Below are 17500 nucleotides of genomic sequence, written 5' to 3'. Positions count from 1 at the left end.
TTTATAAGCCACGATCTAGTAGTGATCTATAGCGATCTACTGACCGTAAAGGAAAGACAGCGATCCTACGCTTTTATTCTGAAACGTAAAAAAAAATAAAAGGAAGTCACTCAGACTTCACATGGACTCCTGGATATTTACGGTGATGTTCGTTCGCGCTCGTCAAAAGCCGGCACTGTGATCTGTGAATATATATCAGGTCTAGACGTAAAAGCCACGAGGCAGCACCGGTGTGTTTATAATAATCCCATATCCTGTCTTGCTTAGCTCAGGTCCTATAAAAAGCAACGTTAAAAGGAAACATAAACTGAGCTGATGTGTGGAAGTTTGGGAGGGGGGGGGGGTGTATGGTGGGGGGGTGGGTTTAAGGAGAGATTTACTAAGTGCATCCCCGCTGCTCTCGTCCGCCGAGACGAGCGTGATTAAAATTTCAGCACCGTTTTAAGAGAGTCAGCAAAGGCAGGCTGGCAGACGGAGCAAAACACAAACATCCATCAAATATTGAACAGGAAGGAGAGAGAAAGAGAGATCATGACTTAACATCGGGGTCTCGGTGGGCAGTAAAGGAGGAAGGTGCTGCGGAGGGACGTTTAGAGAGAGTGCGAGAGGGATAAAGAGCGTGACAGAAAGCAAGGGAAATCAATGCCTAATAGCACACCTTCCTCTACACACACACACACACACACACACACACACACACACCACACACACACACACACTGCACTTTAAATACAATACACCTTCACGTGTTGGTCGTCTATACGCCCGCCGTCACAGCTTTTTTACTTCCTCACCAAACTCACCTGTGTCCATCTGCCAGACGTATACGGAGCCGTCGGAGCAGCCCACCACCAGGTAATCGTCACACGGGCGCCATTTTATAACCTGGATGGGGAAGAGGTGGCGCGACGCCAGCATGATGCACTTTCTCTCCCGGAGACTCAACAATCCCACCGAGTGATCGCTCGCTACGGAGCACACGCAGTGCTGAACCCGGGTCTGCAAACAGACAGAAAAAAAACACTTTTAATTCTTCCCCAAATGATGTCCGTGTCGTGACGTGGGACCGAGGTGACGGGACGAGATATTCTCTACACCTACTGATGCTTTTTAAACCAAATAAACACATCGTAGTCAAAGTATTTTTCCGAGATGGTTGCGATAAATCCTTGACCTCGAACATTAAAGGTGGGGTGCACGTTGTTTGAGAAATGCTTCAGAAAACGGGCTGACAAACAAAACAAGGCAATGAGCAGAAAGGGGCGTGTCTTGTCAATATGCGGCGGAGAGAGTGTTCAGTGCGCATGTCTGATATTAGCATAAAGGGGCGTGTCTTGTCAATATGCGGCGGAGAGAGTGTTCAGTGCGCATGTCTGATATTAGCATAAAGGGGCGTGTCTTGTCAATATGCGCATAGAGAGTGTTCAGTGCGTATGTCTGATATTAGCATAAAGGGGCGTGTCTTGTCAATATGCGGCGGAGAGAGTGTTCAGTGCGCATGTCTGATATTAGCATAAAGGGGCGTGTCTTGTCAATATGCGCATAGAGAGTGTTCAGTGCGTATGTCTGATATTAGCATAAAGGGGCGTGTCTTGTCAATATGCGGCGGAGAGAGTGTTCAGTGCGCATGTCTGATATTAGCATAAAGGGGCGTGTCTTGTCAATATGCGGCGGAGAGAGTGTTCAGTGCGCATGTCTGATATTAGCATAAAGGGGCGTGTCTTGTCAATATGCGGCGGAGAGAGTGTTCAGTGCGCATGTCTGATATTAGTATAAAGGGGCGTGTCTTGTCAATATGCGCATAGAGAGTGTTCAGTGTGCATGTCTGATATTAGCATAAAGGGGCGTGTCTTGTCAATATGCGGCGGAGAGAGTGTTCAGTGTGCATGTCTGATATTAGCATAAAGGGGCGTGTCTTGTCAATATGCGGCGGAGAGAGTGTTCAGTGTGCATGTCTGATATTAGCATAAAGGGGCGTGTCTTGTCAATATGCGGCGGAGAGAGTGTTCAGTGTGCATGTCTGATATTAGCATAAAGGGGCGTGTCTTGTCAATATGCGGCAGAGAGTGTTCAGTGTGCATGTCTGATATTAGCATAAAGGGGCGTGTCTTGTCAATATGCGGCGGGGAGAGTGTTCAGTGCGCATGTCTGATATTAGTCTAAAGCGATTGAAACATTGACACGGCGGATAAAAACGAAAGCTTTCCAGCGCTGGAGAGAACTGAACGTCGTCTTCCGTGTGAAACGGAGCTAAACCTTACAACACGGTACAACACACAGTACTACAAAAACACATTTGTGTTACCATCATATTACTCATCGTGTCCATTTATTGATAAAAATATCCACTCGGCCAACTGCCCCAGCAGGTTCTGCCGTAATAGTTGCCTGGGTTACGTATGTATGTGTGGGGGCAGAGCTATCAAAACAGGGGTGACACCCATTTGGGTTAGAGGCGTGTTTGTTTTGGTGAGTTCACATGTCAACATTGGCTTTTAAATAACGTGCACCGCACCTTTAAAGCTTTAGCAAAGACCTTATGGCTAACAGCTTTTGGTTAAGACCTCATGGTTAAGACCTCATGGTTAAGACCTCATGGTTAGGACCTCATGGTTAGGACCTATTTGAGCCAAGGGCTCACATGGGACAAGGGCAAACACAGGGCAAAGGCTTACATGGGAAGGGGGCAGACACAGGGTAAAGGCTTACATGGGAAGGGGGCAGACACAGGGTAAAGGCTTGCATGGGAAGGGGGCAGACACAGGGTAAAGGCTTGCATGGGAAGGGGGCAGACACAGGGTAAAGGCTTGCATGGGAAGGGGGCAGACACAGGGCAAAGGCTTACATGGGAAGGGGGCAGACACAGGGTAAAGGCTTACATGGGAAGGGGGCAGACACAGGGTAAAGGCTTGCATGGGAAGGGGGCAGACACAGGGCAAAGGCTTACATGGGAAGGGGGCAGACACAGGGCAAAGGCTTACATGGGAAGGGGGCAGACACAGGGCAAAGGCTTACATGGGAAGGGGGCAGACACAGGGCAAAGGCTTACATGGGAAGGGGGCAGACACAGGGTAAAGGCTTACATGGGAAGGGGGCAGACACAGGGTAAAGGCTTACATGGGAAGGGGGCAGACACAGGGTAAAGGCTTGCATGGGAAGGGGGCAGACACAGGGTAAAGGCTTGCATGGGAAGGGGGCAGACACAGGGCAAAGGCTTACATGGGAAGGGGGCAGACACAGGGCAAAGGCTTACATGGGAAGGGGGCAGACACAGGGCAAAGGCTTACATGGGAAGGGGGCAGACACAGGGTAAAGGCTTACATGGGAAGGGGGCAGACACAGGGTAAAGGCTTACATGGGAAGGGGGCAGACACAGGGTAAAGGCTTACATGGGAAGGGGGCAGACACAGGGTAAAGGCTTACATGGGAAGGGGGCAGACACAGGGTAAAGACTTACACGGAGAAGACCTGGCAAGGCAAGACTATTCGGTCAGTATTTTTTTAGTCAGATGATATTAGTCGATACTTTCTCCTTTGGCTTGTTCGTTATGGATCGATTTTTAAACCCGTCCTTCTCTAAAGCTGCATTGTGACTGCTCGCTAAAAGTCTCTCAATAAATGTAAACTGATTTAAATTAAATACCCAAAATAAAAGAATAAAAAAAAAATCTCTCTCTTCCACCTGAGGTGAATTCTTACCCAGAAAATAAAATATAATAAACTGTCTTTTTTCCTCTCTCGCTAAGACAAACGACCGGCACTGAACCTCGACACTGCATCCTTGAACAAATGTGAAAAGAAAAGCCTTGAAATAAAGCAGTCTCTCTTCCACACACACACACACACACACACACACACACACACACAATCATTGTTTGATTTGAAAATAGAGAAAGAAAAAGAAAGTTAGGTGGCTTTTCCTCCCAGAAAAATGCCACTGAATAGAAATAAATAAGCTATAAATGATAACAGCACTTCATCTCTGACAAAAGAGACACTGTGTGTGTGTGTGTGTGTGTGTGTGTGTGTGTGTGTTTGGAAGAAAGCCAGCAGACAGTAAATTGCAGCAAGGCTGTGTGTTGACAGCTCATGTTCTTTAGTGTTGATGGAGAGCCTCAGGAAGCCTTGACCATGAACAGTCTTCAGCCCATCGCTCGCCTGCTCTCCATCATCATCGCCACGACAACCGCATCGACACAACTCGTCCTGCTCACGTCATCGCATCGCGATACAACTTTACACCCACTAAAGCGGTCGCTGAAAGTTACAAACAGATTTTTTTCCGATCGGCTCCGACGTGCAGGATCAGGACCGCGGTGTGTTTACAGGACATCAGATGTACTTATGAGCTTATATGTAAATTCTAAATTCGATCTATTGTTTTTTGTATAAATCACTTACAAGTACAACAATAAAACACACACACACACACACACACAATTACAAACAGGAAGCTATAGATTGAGAAGCACTTTGTAGCATCATTAAAAGCTTTGGTGCTTAAGCAACGTTATTGACGTGCAGTAAATCAGAGACACATGACACTGGGTCGTAAAGTGTGTGTGTGTGTGTGTGTGTGTGTGTGTGTGTGTGTGTGTGTGCGCACGTGTGTGTGTGCGTGTGTGTGTGTTTGCATGCTGTGACAAGAAAAATAATCAGATTTGTCTGGGAATACTATAGTAGTATAGGCTACTGCGAAGGGGGAGGGATTTACTATTTATTAGCCAATCAGGCCACAACAAAAAGTTCAGTTGAACACGGCTACATTCTGATTGGTCAGATTAATGATTCATAAATAATGATGAGGTGTTTAACGTGACAGCAGAGGCGGGAAAACTCACGCTGCAGTTCTCGGGTGGGACGAGGAGCTGGGTGATCTCTCCTCCGTGTACGCAGAAGATGTGTTTCATCTCTCCGGTGAAAATGTCCCACACGATGACGGAGAAATCCACACCGCCCGAGACCAGAGAGCGCTGGTCATAACGTGGGGACACCTGGTGAGGGTACAGCAGACACGTCACCTTATTCCTGTGTCCTCTCAGGGTGCGGTGAGGAGGCCAGCCTGGGGGAGGGAGGGAGTGAGGGGGAGAGAGAGGGAGAGAGAGAGAGAGAGAGAGAGAGAGAGTAAGAGCAGGGGAGGGAGAGAGCAGAGGAGAGAGAGAAAGAAAGAGAGAATGACAGAAATAAAGGAAATAAAAAAAAGAATGAATGGAAGAAAAACAAAGAAAGTCTGTACAGTAACGTCATGTCTGTACAGTAACGTCATGTCTGTACAGTAACGTCATGTCTGTACAGTAACGTCCTGTCTGTACAGTAACGTCATGTCATAGTGTTTGTTCTTCCCCACAGTGCCTGACCTCTGCGCAGCATGTGTTCTCCCTGTAGCAGCTGGACGATGGCGGTCTGTGTGGCGGGCACCAGGACGATGCTGCCATCTTCCCTGCCACACACCAGGCGGCCCTGTGACGGGATGTACACGCTCGCCGTCACCTTTATCGGTTCCTCGGAGCCTGGCAGCATGCTCAGCTGGTCGATGATGCCCGCGGGGAGCGGAGTGAGCTTATCGAACGCCTCCTGAAGGCTAATAGTGGAGGAAACCTGCAGTTCTGCAGAGAGAAGGAGGAATAAGTGCTTTCAGAGCTGCAGCCCTCTTTTTACTACCGTATCCATCCACCAGAGGGATGGAGCTGTGCATTTAGGTGAAGTTCTCAAAGTGAACAACAGAGGGAGACAAATTGTCAGCCTGCAGGTGTGTAGAGCTCAGTGGAGGTGTGTAGAGCTCAGTGGAGGTGTGTAGAGCTCAGTGGAGGTGTGTAGAGCTCAGTGGAGGTGTGTGGAGGTGTGTAGAGCTCAGTGGATGTGTGTGGAGGTGTGTAGAGCTCAGTGGAGGAGTTTAAAGATATGCAAAGGTGTTTAGAGATGTGTAGAGGTGTGTAGAGCTCAGTGGAGGTGTGTGGAGCTCAGTGGAGGTGTGTGGAGGCATGTGGAGCTCAGTGGAGGTGTGTGGAGCTCAGTGGAGGTGTGTGGAGCTCAGTGGAGGTGTGTGGAGGCGTGTGGAGCTCAGTGGAGGTGTGTGGAGGTGTGTGGAGCTCAGTGGAGGTGTGTAGAGCTCAGTGGAGGTGTGTGGAGGCGTGTAGAGATGTTTGGAAGTGTGTAGAGCTCAGTAGAGATGTGTGGAGGTGTGTAGAGCTCAGTGGAGGTGTGTAGAGGTGTGTGGAGGTGTGTAGAGCTCAGTGGAGGTGTGGAGGTGTGTGGAGGCATGTGGAGCTCAGTGGAGGTGTGTAGAGCTCAGTGGAGGTGTGTGGAGGCGTGTAGAGATGTTTGGAAGTGTGTAGAGCTCAGTAGAGCTCAGTGGAGGTGTGTGGAGGTGTGTGGAGCTCAGTGGAGGTGTGTGGAGCTCAGTGGAGGTGTGTAGAAGTGTGTAGAAGTGTGTAGAAGTGTGTGGAGGTGTGTGGAGGTGTGTGGAGGTGTGTGGAGGTGTGTGGAGGTGTGTGGAGGTGTGTGGAGGTGTGTGGACCTGCGGCTGAAGACAGCGGCTGCAGCGGTGAAGTGTCCGGGATGCTCCACATGGTCAACCTGCCTGCTGAGTCGCCCTGAACCAGCAGCTTGTGGAACGGCTCTCTGCGTCCGTAAAAGAACCGCGTCACAGGAGGACAGATCAGTAACTGTAACACACACACACACACACACACACACACACACACACACACACACACACGCTCTTAAGCTTCCATCCAAAAGGATTTAATGTCACAGCAAGCAGCACGCTCTTTGGTGAATGCAAGCCACACTACATACATCACATGTGCTAAAGGGAACCTGAGGACAGTGTGAGAGTGTGTGTGTGTGTGTGTGTGTGTGTGTGGATGGAGGTAACAGAGTCTAAGTCTCGATACAGAACACTTGTGGTTATAACAGAGTTTTCAGCTCATGCAGGTTCACACATGGTCAGTGGCTCTGTTAGTGAGGGATCTTTAAAATTATGGAAAAAATAAGCATCAGCCATTTTATCTGAAGTGGGTTACAGGTGTGCTGGTTGCTATGGGAACTGCAAAAGGAATTGGGATGCATTTGAAATGAACGTCCTGTCCTGTTCCTTTCGGCTTGCACACACCCGTAATTCGACAGGAAATGATCTCAGGGTCGAGTCGCACTCACATACCGTTACACGTCTCGCTTTTAGAAGCGGTGCGACGTCGGTGCCTTTGTTACAGTTTATACCACAGCGCTGACGGACTCTTCGCTCCGATTGGCCGGACGGCGTGGATTCGTTTTCTACAGCGGCAGGTCGACTTGCGTGACGTTCGCTCTGTCTGATGGTAATCGGATAACAAACGGTGGTTATTTAAGAAAGAAAAAAAACCTTGATATGATCAAATCTAGGAAGACGCCGATGAGACGTTAGTTAAGCTGTAGGGTCACGACTTCGCATCACGGTGTTCGGGTTTCACTGTATTTTAACTTCAAAAGAAAGAAAAACAATCGAGGCGGAATAGAGAACGGAGCGATAGAGCAGCTATAACGTACGGGATAACTATAAAGGGATAAAAAAGTTGCTGTGGTATAAGAGGAATCGAACACTTCTCGACGTGCTGTTATAGGAAAATAATCGACGTCACAGGGTCCGGAGCTAAGAGTAACTCCTCGGTTGATTAGTTTTCTGTAACAGCACGGCCCGCTCGTGTTTTATTCCCGGCTCGGTGCGTGTTCGTGTATGACGTGGAGGGATATGAGAGCGAATGCTTCTGCTGCATCATATCACGTTGTGTATCATGGAGGTGCCTCAAGGCATTCTGAGTGGCCTTGAGTACAGTGCAAAGTTCCACCAATGAGTCGATATCTGGCACTGAACACAAACACACACACACACACAAACAGTGCTGTAGTGCTTTATATAAAACCGAACAACAAAAACAGAAGAAAGAAGTGATACTTAAGGTGTAGCGGCGCTCGTCTCTGCAGCCGATACGATTACCGACTAGTCGTTTTTGTTTACTGTGTGTTCCAGACTATAAGCCACTCCAGAAAACTCCTACGTTCTATTTCACTAGAGCAAGAAAGCTGTTTCCGTTTTTTTTCCCTGCACAGAGTTAGTTTATCTGCTTGAATCTAACCTGAGGAAGTCTGGAGACCCGGTTGGGAAGAAAAGATAAAAAGAAAAAATTGTATCATGTAAAAAATCGTATGGGCGGAGCTTCGATGTTATTTTGCCGTTTAAAGGTGGGGTGTGCGATGTATGAAAAATGCTTCAGAAAACAAAACAAACGTGTAGCCAATGAGCAGAAAGGGGCGTGTCTTGTCGATATGCGGCGGAGAGAGTGTTCAGTGCACATGTCTGATATTAACATAACGGGGCGTGTCTTGTCGATATGCGGCGGAGAGTGTGTTCAGTGCACATGTCTGATATTAGCATAAAGGGGCGTGTCTTGTCGATATGCGACGGAGAGAGTGTTCAGTGTGCGTGTCTGATATTAGCATAAAGGGGCGTGTCTTGTCGATATGCGACGGAGAGAATGTTCAGTGCGCATGTCTGATATTAACATAACGGGGCGTGTCTTGTCGATATGCGGCGGAGAGAATGTTCAGTGCGCATGTCTGATATTAGCATAAAGGGGCGTGTCTTGTCGATATGCGGCGGAGAGAATGTTCAGTGCGCATGTCTGATATTAGCATAAAGGGGCGTGTCTTGTCGATATGCGGCGGAGAGAATGTTCAGTGCGCATGTCTGATATTAGCATAAAGGGGCGTGTCTTGAGAGTGGAGCGGCAGAGAGAGTGTTCAGCGCGTATGTCTGATATTAGCATAAAAGGGCGTGTCTTGAGAGTGGAGCGGCAGAGAGAGTGTTCGGCGCGTATGTCTGATATTAGCAGAAGGTGGTCGAAACGTTGACATGGCGGATACCTGCCTTTACCTCTGCCTCGGGCTCTAGGTGTCGAACGTCGTCTTCCGCGTGAAACGGAGCTAAACCTTTCACGGTACAACACACAGTACTACACAAACACATTTGTGTTACCATAGTATTACTCATCGAGTTGCCTGGGTTACGTATGTATGTGTGGGGCGGAGCTATCAAAACAGGGGTGAAACCCATTTGGGTTAGGGGCGTGTTTGTTTTGGTGATTTCGACATCGTACACCCCACCTTTAAGTGTTTTAATGCAGCGTTTATCGAAGAATTTGTTTCATCGCAGATTTGTTTCATCGACTTTGAATTTGTTATTCTATAAAAATAAGCAACATGTGTTTAATGTAAATATTCTTTCCAATTGTGTTTATGTATTTAAATGTAATAAGACCGATAACGTCTACGGGGAAAGTGGCGTTACGGCGTCCAGAAAATACAGTAAAGTCTTGGAACGGAACAAGTTGCTAAACGACTTAATTATTGATTCTTTATCTGCTAGGACTGAGAGTAAAGCATGTTAGCTCGCTAGCTGTGATCCTGTAAAACAAGCTTGGGGACTTTGCATGCATCTTCACCAGGTGAAGACAGAATGAAGGGAGTCAGTGATTGGTCAGTTCTAGTGGGAGGAGAATGAGACCGGGCGAATCAGAGTGAGCAAAAGGAAACTGGCTATCAGACAGCGATGAGGAGGCAGGCGCACCGATGGGGAGCTTTTGGGAACATCCCATAATATTCAGCGCTGAAAGAAACCGTGATGAAGGTCTCGTGGTTGACTAATACTAGGACACTTTTTGTTTAACACTTTCAGCACGCGAAAAAATAAGTGGATGCCCATTAAATCTGTCCATCTCTATCTCTCTGTCACACACACACACACACAGAGAAAAAGGCAAAGAGAGAAAGAGAGAGAGAGAGAGAGAGAGAGAGAGAGTGAGTGAGCAACGACTAGTGCCTAGGAGAGGCGGTGCGCCTGCATCCAGCTGTCTGAGAATCTTACTGGTGCCTCTAGAGGCCGCTGGAGGTACAGCAGCTCAGGAGTGTAGAGCTCCGGACCGGATACGCTGTCGGGGATACACACAATAACACACTGGCCCTCACACTCCTCCTCCAGCTGCGGGGGGGAGCCGGAGGAAGAGGAGCGGTCGGAGTGGCCACAACACACAAACACGAAATCATAAGCATATAATACAGAATTGTATAATATATACATAACAAAAACACAGAGACACAACGTAAAATAGAAGACGACAAAAAACAGAATGAAATTAACCACAAAGATACAACAAATACTGAACAGTGAACACTGAAGGCTGGTAAAAGTTTAATGTTTGTGTATTATCAACCTCCTGTGCTGCACATGGGTGTGTGTGTGTGTGTGTGTGTGTGTGTGTGTGTGTCTGACCTGTTTGTCTGCTCGATCCGCAATGCTGTACACCAGAGGAGGAATGGAACCTTCTGTTGTTTTCCCCACATCACTGCGGAAGTGTTCACTAGCTGGAAGACAGCTACAGCACACACACACACACGCACACGCACACACACACAGGCACACACACAGGCACACACACAGGCACACACACAGGCACACACATACAAACATACAAACAGGCACACACAAACAGGCACACACAGAAAAATTTATGAATGAATCCTCAGAGGTTAAAGCTCTCTCACTCATTTTCTACCGCATTATACGAACTTCTCGGGTCACGGGGAGCCTGTGCCTATCTCAGGCGTCATCGGGCATCGAGGCAGGATACACCCTGGACGGACTGCCGACCCATCACAGGGCACACACACACTCTCATTCACTCATACACTGCGGACAATTTTCCAGAGATGCCAATCAACCTACCATGCATGTCTTTGGACCGGGGGAGGAAACCAGAGTACCCGGAGGAAACCCCCGAGGCACGGGGAGAACATGCAAACTCCACACACACAAGACGGAGGCGGGAATCGAACCCCGACCCTGGAGGTGTGAGGCGAACGTGCTAACCACTAAGCCACAGTGCCCCCCCGAGGTTAAAGCTTTTCTTTTTATATTAGTCTTTTTATGTACGTCAGTTACCTGGCTGGAAGCTTGTAGATGTAGCTGCAGCCGTCCTCGGTCCAGATTATAACTTTATCAGCGGCGATGAACTCTCCTCCGGTCCACGACTGCTCGTTCTCGCTGGGCACGGAGCACAGGAGCGAGAAATCTCCAGCGTCGAATACCTGAGACACACGAACCATCAGAACGGTTTGAAAAACTAGTCGACGGTTTGCTCTGCATGTCGTGTTACTGTTACTGACCCTCCAGTATTTAGAGCAGACGACGAGCAGAGACAGCTGTGTGAAGGTGCAGAATGAAATACTCTGACAATTCTGGCAGTAGATCGGCTTGGACTCCTCTTCAAATACAGGGTCCAGGTCCTGACAACACACACACACACACACACACACAGGTGCAATTAAAATATGCGAGAACCTCGAGTGTAGGACAGCGTGTGTGTTAAGTCAGAGTGTATACCTGCATTCGGCTCACGTCTGCCGTGATGATCCACACCTTCAGAATCCCGGTCACAGAGACAGCCACCACTGTGTCTTCTGCAACAAACACACACACACACACACACACACACACACACACATACAGTATTTTAACAACCCAAACTAGTGTTGATGCAGTGTGTTAGCAGTGTGTGTGTGAGTGTGTAAGCCTGACAGCTCGTACCCTGGGTGCGATGGGAGCGAATGATGCTCATGGAGCTGATCCAGTCAGGAGAGATTTTGGACACCAGGGAGTAAAGGACCTCCAGGCTGGTGGCGTCCACCACGAGGATCTCTGGGTAGTGGCCGTGACACAGCAGACGACCCTCACGCTGGGTCCCGATGGTGAACTGGTAAAACTGTGATGAACAGAACAACAGATGGGGAGAGGAAGAAGGGATAAGAGTGAAGTGAAGTAGACTAATAAGTTCTAGAATTTAGTATAGTGAGTCAAATCTCTTGTGTGGTGTAGTGGAAGTAGTAGTGGGATAGTGTGATTAGAGCTAGAGTTGTGTACAGTGTATAGACTGTGACCTCCAAGGTGTAGTAAGGTCAGAGGGAGTGTAGTGCAGTGATGTTAGGGGTAGTGCGGGGTAGTACAATGAGCTTAGGGAGAGGATAGTGCCATAAAGTGAGCTTAGGAAGGGTATAATGTATTGTAGTGTAGTGTAGTGTAGTGTGGTGTGGTGTGGTGTGGTGTAGTGTAGTGTGGTGTGGTGTAGTGGAGTGGTGTGGTGTAGTGGAGTGGTGTGGTGTGGTGTGGTGTGGTGTGGTGTGGTGTAGTAGTGTATTGTAGTGTGGTGTAGTGGTGTAGTGTGGTGGAGTGGTGTAGTGTTGTGTGGTGTGGTGGAGTTGTGTGGTGTAGTGGTGTGGTGTAGTGGTGTGGTGTAGTGGTGTGGTGTGGTGTGGTGTAGTGGTGTGATGGTGTGGTGTGGTGTAGTGTGGTGTAGTGTAGTGGTATAGTGTGGTGTGCTGTGGTGTGGTGTAGTGGTGTGATGGTGTGGTGGTGTGGTGTGGTGTAGTGTAGTGGTATAGTGTGGTGTGCTGTGGTGTAGTGGTGTGATGGTGTAGTGTGGTGTAGTTGTGTGGTGTAGTGGTGTGATGGTGTGGTGTAGTAGTGTGGTGTGGTGTGGTGTGGTGTAGTGATATAGTGTGGTGTGCTGTGGTGTAGTGTAGTTGTGTGGTGTAGTGGTGTGATGGTGTAGTGTGGTGTGGTGTAGTGGTGTGATGGTGTAGTGTGGTGTGGTGTAGTGGTGTGGTGGTGTAGTGGTGTGATGGTGTAGTGGTGTGATGGTGTAGTGGTGTGATGGTGTAGTGTGGTGTGGTGTAGTGGTGTGGTGTAGTGGTGTGGTGTAGTGGTGTGGTGTAGTGGTGTGATGGTGTAGTGTGGTGTGGTGTAGTGGTGTGGTGTAGTGGTGTGGTGTAGTGGTGTGATGGTGTAGTGTGGTGTGGTGTAGTGGTGTGGTGTAGTGGTGTGATGGTGTAGTGTGGTGTGGTGTAGTGGTGTGATGGTGTAGTGTGGTGTAGTTGACATGTTACCTGTATGCCTGTGTGAGCACAGGCCAGCTTAGTGAACTCAATACAGCGCCCATCACTCACATCCCACAGACACATCTCCCTACACACAGAGCATAATATACACATAGTGTTGTACTGTTTATACTGTGTGTGTTTGTGCTGTTTGTCTCTCTCACTCACACACACACACACACACACACACACACTCACACACTCACACACTCACACACTCACACACACACACACACACACACACACACACACACACACACACACACACACACTCACTCACACACTCACACACTCACTCACACACTCACACACTCACTCACACACTCACTCACACACTCACTCACACACTCACTCACACACTCACTCACACACTCACTCACACACTCACACACTCACTCACACACTCACTCACACACTCACACACACACTCACACACTCACTCACACACACACTCACACACACTCACTCACACACTCTCACTCACACACTCTCACTCACACACACACACACACTCACACACACACACACACTCACACACTCACTCACACACACACTCACTCACACACTCACACACACACTCACACACTCACACACACACTCACTCACTCACTCACACACACACACACACACACTCACTCACACACTCACACACTCACACACTCACACACTCACACACTCACTCACACACTCACTCACACACTCACTCACACACTCACTCACACACTCACTCACACACACACACACTCACTCACACTCACTCACACACTCACACCCACCACTCACACACCCACCCACACTCACCACACACGCACACACCCACTCACCCACACACTCACCACACACTCACCACACACTCACCACACACCACACACACACCACACACACACCACACACCACACACACACACACACCACCACACCCTCACTCACCACTCCACGCACTCACCACACTCACTCACACACTCACTCACACACACACTCACACACACACTCACTCACACACACACTCACACACACACTCACACACACACTCACACACACACTCACACACACACTCACTCACACACTCACTCACACACACCCACCCACCCACACCCACACACACACACCCACACACACACACACACACACACACACACACACACACACACACACTAGTTATACGTCGTAGCCCGTGCACTCACCCGCTCTCTGATGCGCTGACCATGTACTGTTTGTCGCTGCTGGCACTGGCCTTGGACAGACAGGTGACGGAGGTGCTGTGTCCAAACAGCAGAGCGCGCGGGTTGATCTGCACCATCCAAACAACAGCACAAGCTTTAAAACAGACGTCTACATGGGAATTTATATATGCCATAAGATACAAGAGAAGGAGGGATCGGTCTCTCACCTCAAGGTCAGGGGTCAAGTCCCAGATGCAGATCTGACCGTCATGGCAGCCGCTAATGATGGTGGCCAGGTCGTCCATCACCAGCAGGCTGGAGATGCAGTGTGTGGGAGCGGTGCGGCCCCACAGCACTATGGGTAACACCAGACTGTTTCCTGACATGTTCTCTTGCAGACTGTGAGAAAGAGAGAGAGAGAGAGAGAGAGAGAGAGAGAGAGAGAGAGAGAGAGAGAGAGAGAGAGAGAGAGACGGTCACATAAGGAATAAAACACTTCGGAGTGAAAAATAATCGACACGTGAGACGACACGTTTAAAAACACTCGTCACATTTCTGTCCTGAAGATGACGTAATTAGGGCAAGTGCATTAACATACAAACTATGTTCTGACCAATCAGGATCGAGACAGAAATGATTGAGGAGGTAATCATTAGTTTCCCTGCTGGCTTTCGTCCACACGTCCGTACGCTAACAGCCCCTGGATTTCATTAGGCTGAAGGGTGAAAAATAGATCAGTCAGATCATCGGGACGGTCGCTAACCGCTGCAGCGAACGCAGCCATGCGTGAACAGTGGCACGGTCATCGATTGTCCCAGCAGCCCCTTCTGCCCCGCCAATAGAACACGTCACTCTTTATTATCGCTTCGTCCCACAGAGGTCCTGTGATGCGTTCGGAACGAGTGAGCCAAAGTACGCACCTTAAACTAAAACTCATTTATTCACTCAGTCACGGAATCAGCCAATCAGACGGCACGATCCTACAATCCTACAATCCTACAATAATACATTATATCGCACCCAGTGAGCCACGAAAAAAGAAAGAGAAGAAAAGAGAGAGTTAAAAAAAAAAAAAGAAATACAGATAAACAGAAATACGGACAGACAGGCAGACAGACAGAGACAGGCAGACAGAGAGGCAGACAGACAGAGACAGAAAGACAGACAGACAGAGACAGGCAGACAGAGACAGGCAGACAGAGAGACAGACACAGGCAGGCAGGCAGACAGACGGACGGACAGAGAGACAGACAGACAGAGACAGGCAGGCAGAGACAGGCAGACAGAGAGACAGACAAAGAGAGACAGACAGGCAGACAGACAGGCAGACAGACAGAGAGACAGACAGAGAGACAGACAGACAGGCAGGCAGACAGATGGACAGACAGAGACAGGCAGACAGACAGAGAGACAGACAGTCAGACAGAGACAGGCAGGCAGACAGATGGACAGACAGAGACAGGCAGACAGACAGAGAGACAGACAGTCAGACAGAGACAGGCAGACAGACAGACAGAGACAGGCAGACAGAGAGACAGACAGAGAGAGAGACAGACAGACAGACAGGCAGACAGAGAGACAGACAGAGAGACAGACAGTCAGACAGAGACAGGCAGACAGACAGACAGAAAGAATCGCTACCTTTCGAGTTTGTACCGTTTCATAACAAACTTCACATGGAGTTTCCGAAACAAGGCTTTAATCCTGACTAACGGCGCGAGCTTCACCCGGAGTTTAGAATTCTCCATTCTGCTTAATTTACTTTACAAGGTTTATTTTCACAAGAACAAAAAAAAACAGAAATCATCAAGAGGACAGAACAAGAGGAGACCGAACAGACGAGTGAGAACAGATCCATCTGTTAACTAATCAATGTCTATGATCACATGCGCACACACACACAGTCGAGCACACACGCACACACACTCACACACGCACACACGGGCGCACACTCACACACGGGCGCACACGCACACACGGGCACACACCCACACACGGGCACACACCCACACACGGGCACACACAGTCGAGCACACACGGGCACACACACTCACACACACACTCACACACGGGCACACACACACTCACACACGGGCACACACACACTCACACACGGGCACACACACACTCACACACGGGCACACACACACTCACACACGGGCACACACACACTCACACACGGGCACACACACACTCACACACGGGCACACACACTCACACACGGGCACACACACTCACACACGGGCACACACACTCACACACGGGCACACACACACACTAACACACGGGCGCACACACACTCACACACGGGCGCACACACACTCACACACGGGCGCACACACACTCACACACGGGCGCACACACACTCACACACGGGCGAACCTATTTGGGATGAGGCAGTAAAACAGATGCAGACGAGTCTCATGTGACTCTGATGAACAACCAGGAGTTTAAATCTGGACTCTAAACACATGACAAAATGATGTGTGATAAAGCAGTGTGTACACACACATCCAAACACACACACACACACAGACACACACACACACAGATACACAAACACACACACACACACAGATACACAAACACACACATCCAAACACACAAACACACACACACAAACAAACACACACAGATACACAAACACACACACAGATACACAAACACACACATCCAAACACACAAACACAAACAAACACCCCCACACACACACAAACACCCACACACACACATACACAACCCCCCCACACAAACACACACACTTGCATTTTATAAGAAACAGAATTAGTTTTAAACTCAGATTTGATTAAAGTCCACAGACAGACAGACAGATAGACACTAAATTAACACACATTTAACACTAAATAAATAATTAATACACTCCCAAACCACACACCTAACACAAAATCTGCACCAGTCGCGGCACGACGCAGCGCCGCCCTCACACATCACGAGGGAGTGTGAAGCGTGAGAACCGGCTGAGCTCAGTGAAAGAGTGAGAGATAGAGAGAAATGAAAGTGACGGACAGAAGAAGACAAGCTTTTTGTGGCTGCGCTCGGTGTTCACTTCCCTCCATCGCTCCCGCTGTAAGTGCTGCTCGATGACATCATCAGCGTGGGCCGAAGCTCTGATGTTCTGAATGGAGAAACGAAGCAGGTGTCGGATTGCGACGGACCGACGGCACTGGCGTCTGATTCGGCCCACGGCGATGATGTCATCGAGCAGCACTTACACTAATGAACCCAAACTCTTCCAAACACATTTCTGCACACAGATCAGTTTATTTTATCCTTTTTTTTTGCAATCAGGTTCTGACGCTGAAACGCATCCGATATCTGGTCCTCCATCTGATCTAATTATCCGTTCATTCT

The 17500-nt window shown here is 48.8% G+C and overlaps 1 protein-coding gene across 3 annotated transcripts in view; it reads right to left on the bottom strand.

Annotated features, from left to right (window-relative positions):
- The window catches only part of LOC113662851 (WD repeat-containing protein 7), a 64727-nt gene that overhangs the window by 45187 nt on the left and 2040 nt on the right, over window positions 1-17500 (bottom strand). For 2 of the 3 annotated variants that reach the window (XM_047805386.1, XM_047805387.1), the window contains exons 2-14: window positions 14356-14527; window positions 14150-14256; window positions 12976-13054; window positions 11621-11795; window positions 11417-11493; window positions 11200-11319; window positions 10976-11121; window positions 10307-10409; window positions 9902-10015; window positions 6518-6665; window positions 5358-5606; window positions 4842-5062; window positions 804-999 (exon numbers count right to left, since the gene is read on the bottom strand). In XM_047805386.1, the coding sequence (XP_047661342.1) occupies window positions 804-999; window positions 4842-5062; window positions 5358-5606; window positions 6518-6665; window positions 9902-10015; window positions 10307-10409; window positions 10976-11121; window positions 11200-11319; window positions 11417-11493; window positions 11621-11795; window positions 12976-13054; window positions 14150-14256; window positions 14356-14514 (1894 nt within the window). In that variant the 5' untranslated portion in view covers window positions 14515-14527. The remainder of the gene's footprint in view (window positions 1-803; window positions 1000-4841; window positions 5063-5357; window positions 5607-6517; window positions 6666-9901; window positions 10016-10306; window positions 10410-10975; window positions 11122-11199; window positions 11320-11416; window positions 11494-11620; window positions 11796-12975; window positions 13055-14149; window positions 14257-14355; window positions 14528-17500) is intronic. The other variant, XM_047805388.1, reaches the window with a different exon arrangement.

Source organism: Tachysurus fulvidraco, chromosome 21 (genome assembly GCF_022655615.1).
Source record: "Tachysurus fulvidraco isolate hzauxx_2018 chromosome 21, HZAU_PFXX_2.0, whole genome shotgun sequence".
NCBI classification, from domain to species: domain Eukaryota; kingdom Metazoa; phylum Chordata; class Actinopteri; order Siluriformes; family Bagridae; genus Tachysurus; species Tachysurus fulvidraco.
Note: the sequence above shows the minus strand (reverse complement) of the source record. Positions and strands in the feature narration are given on the sequence as shown.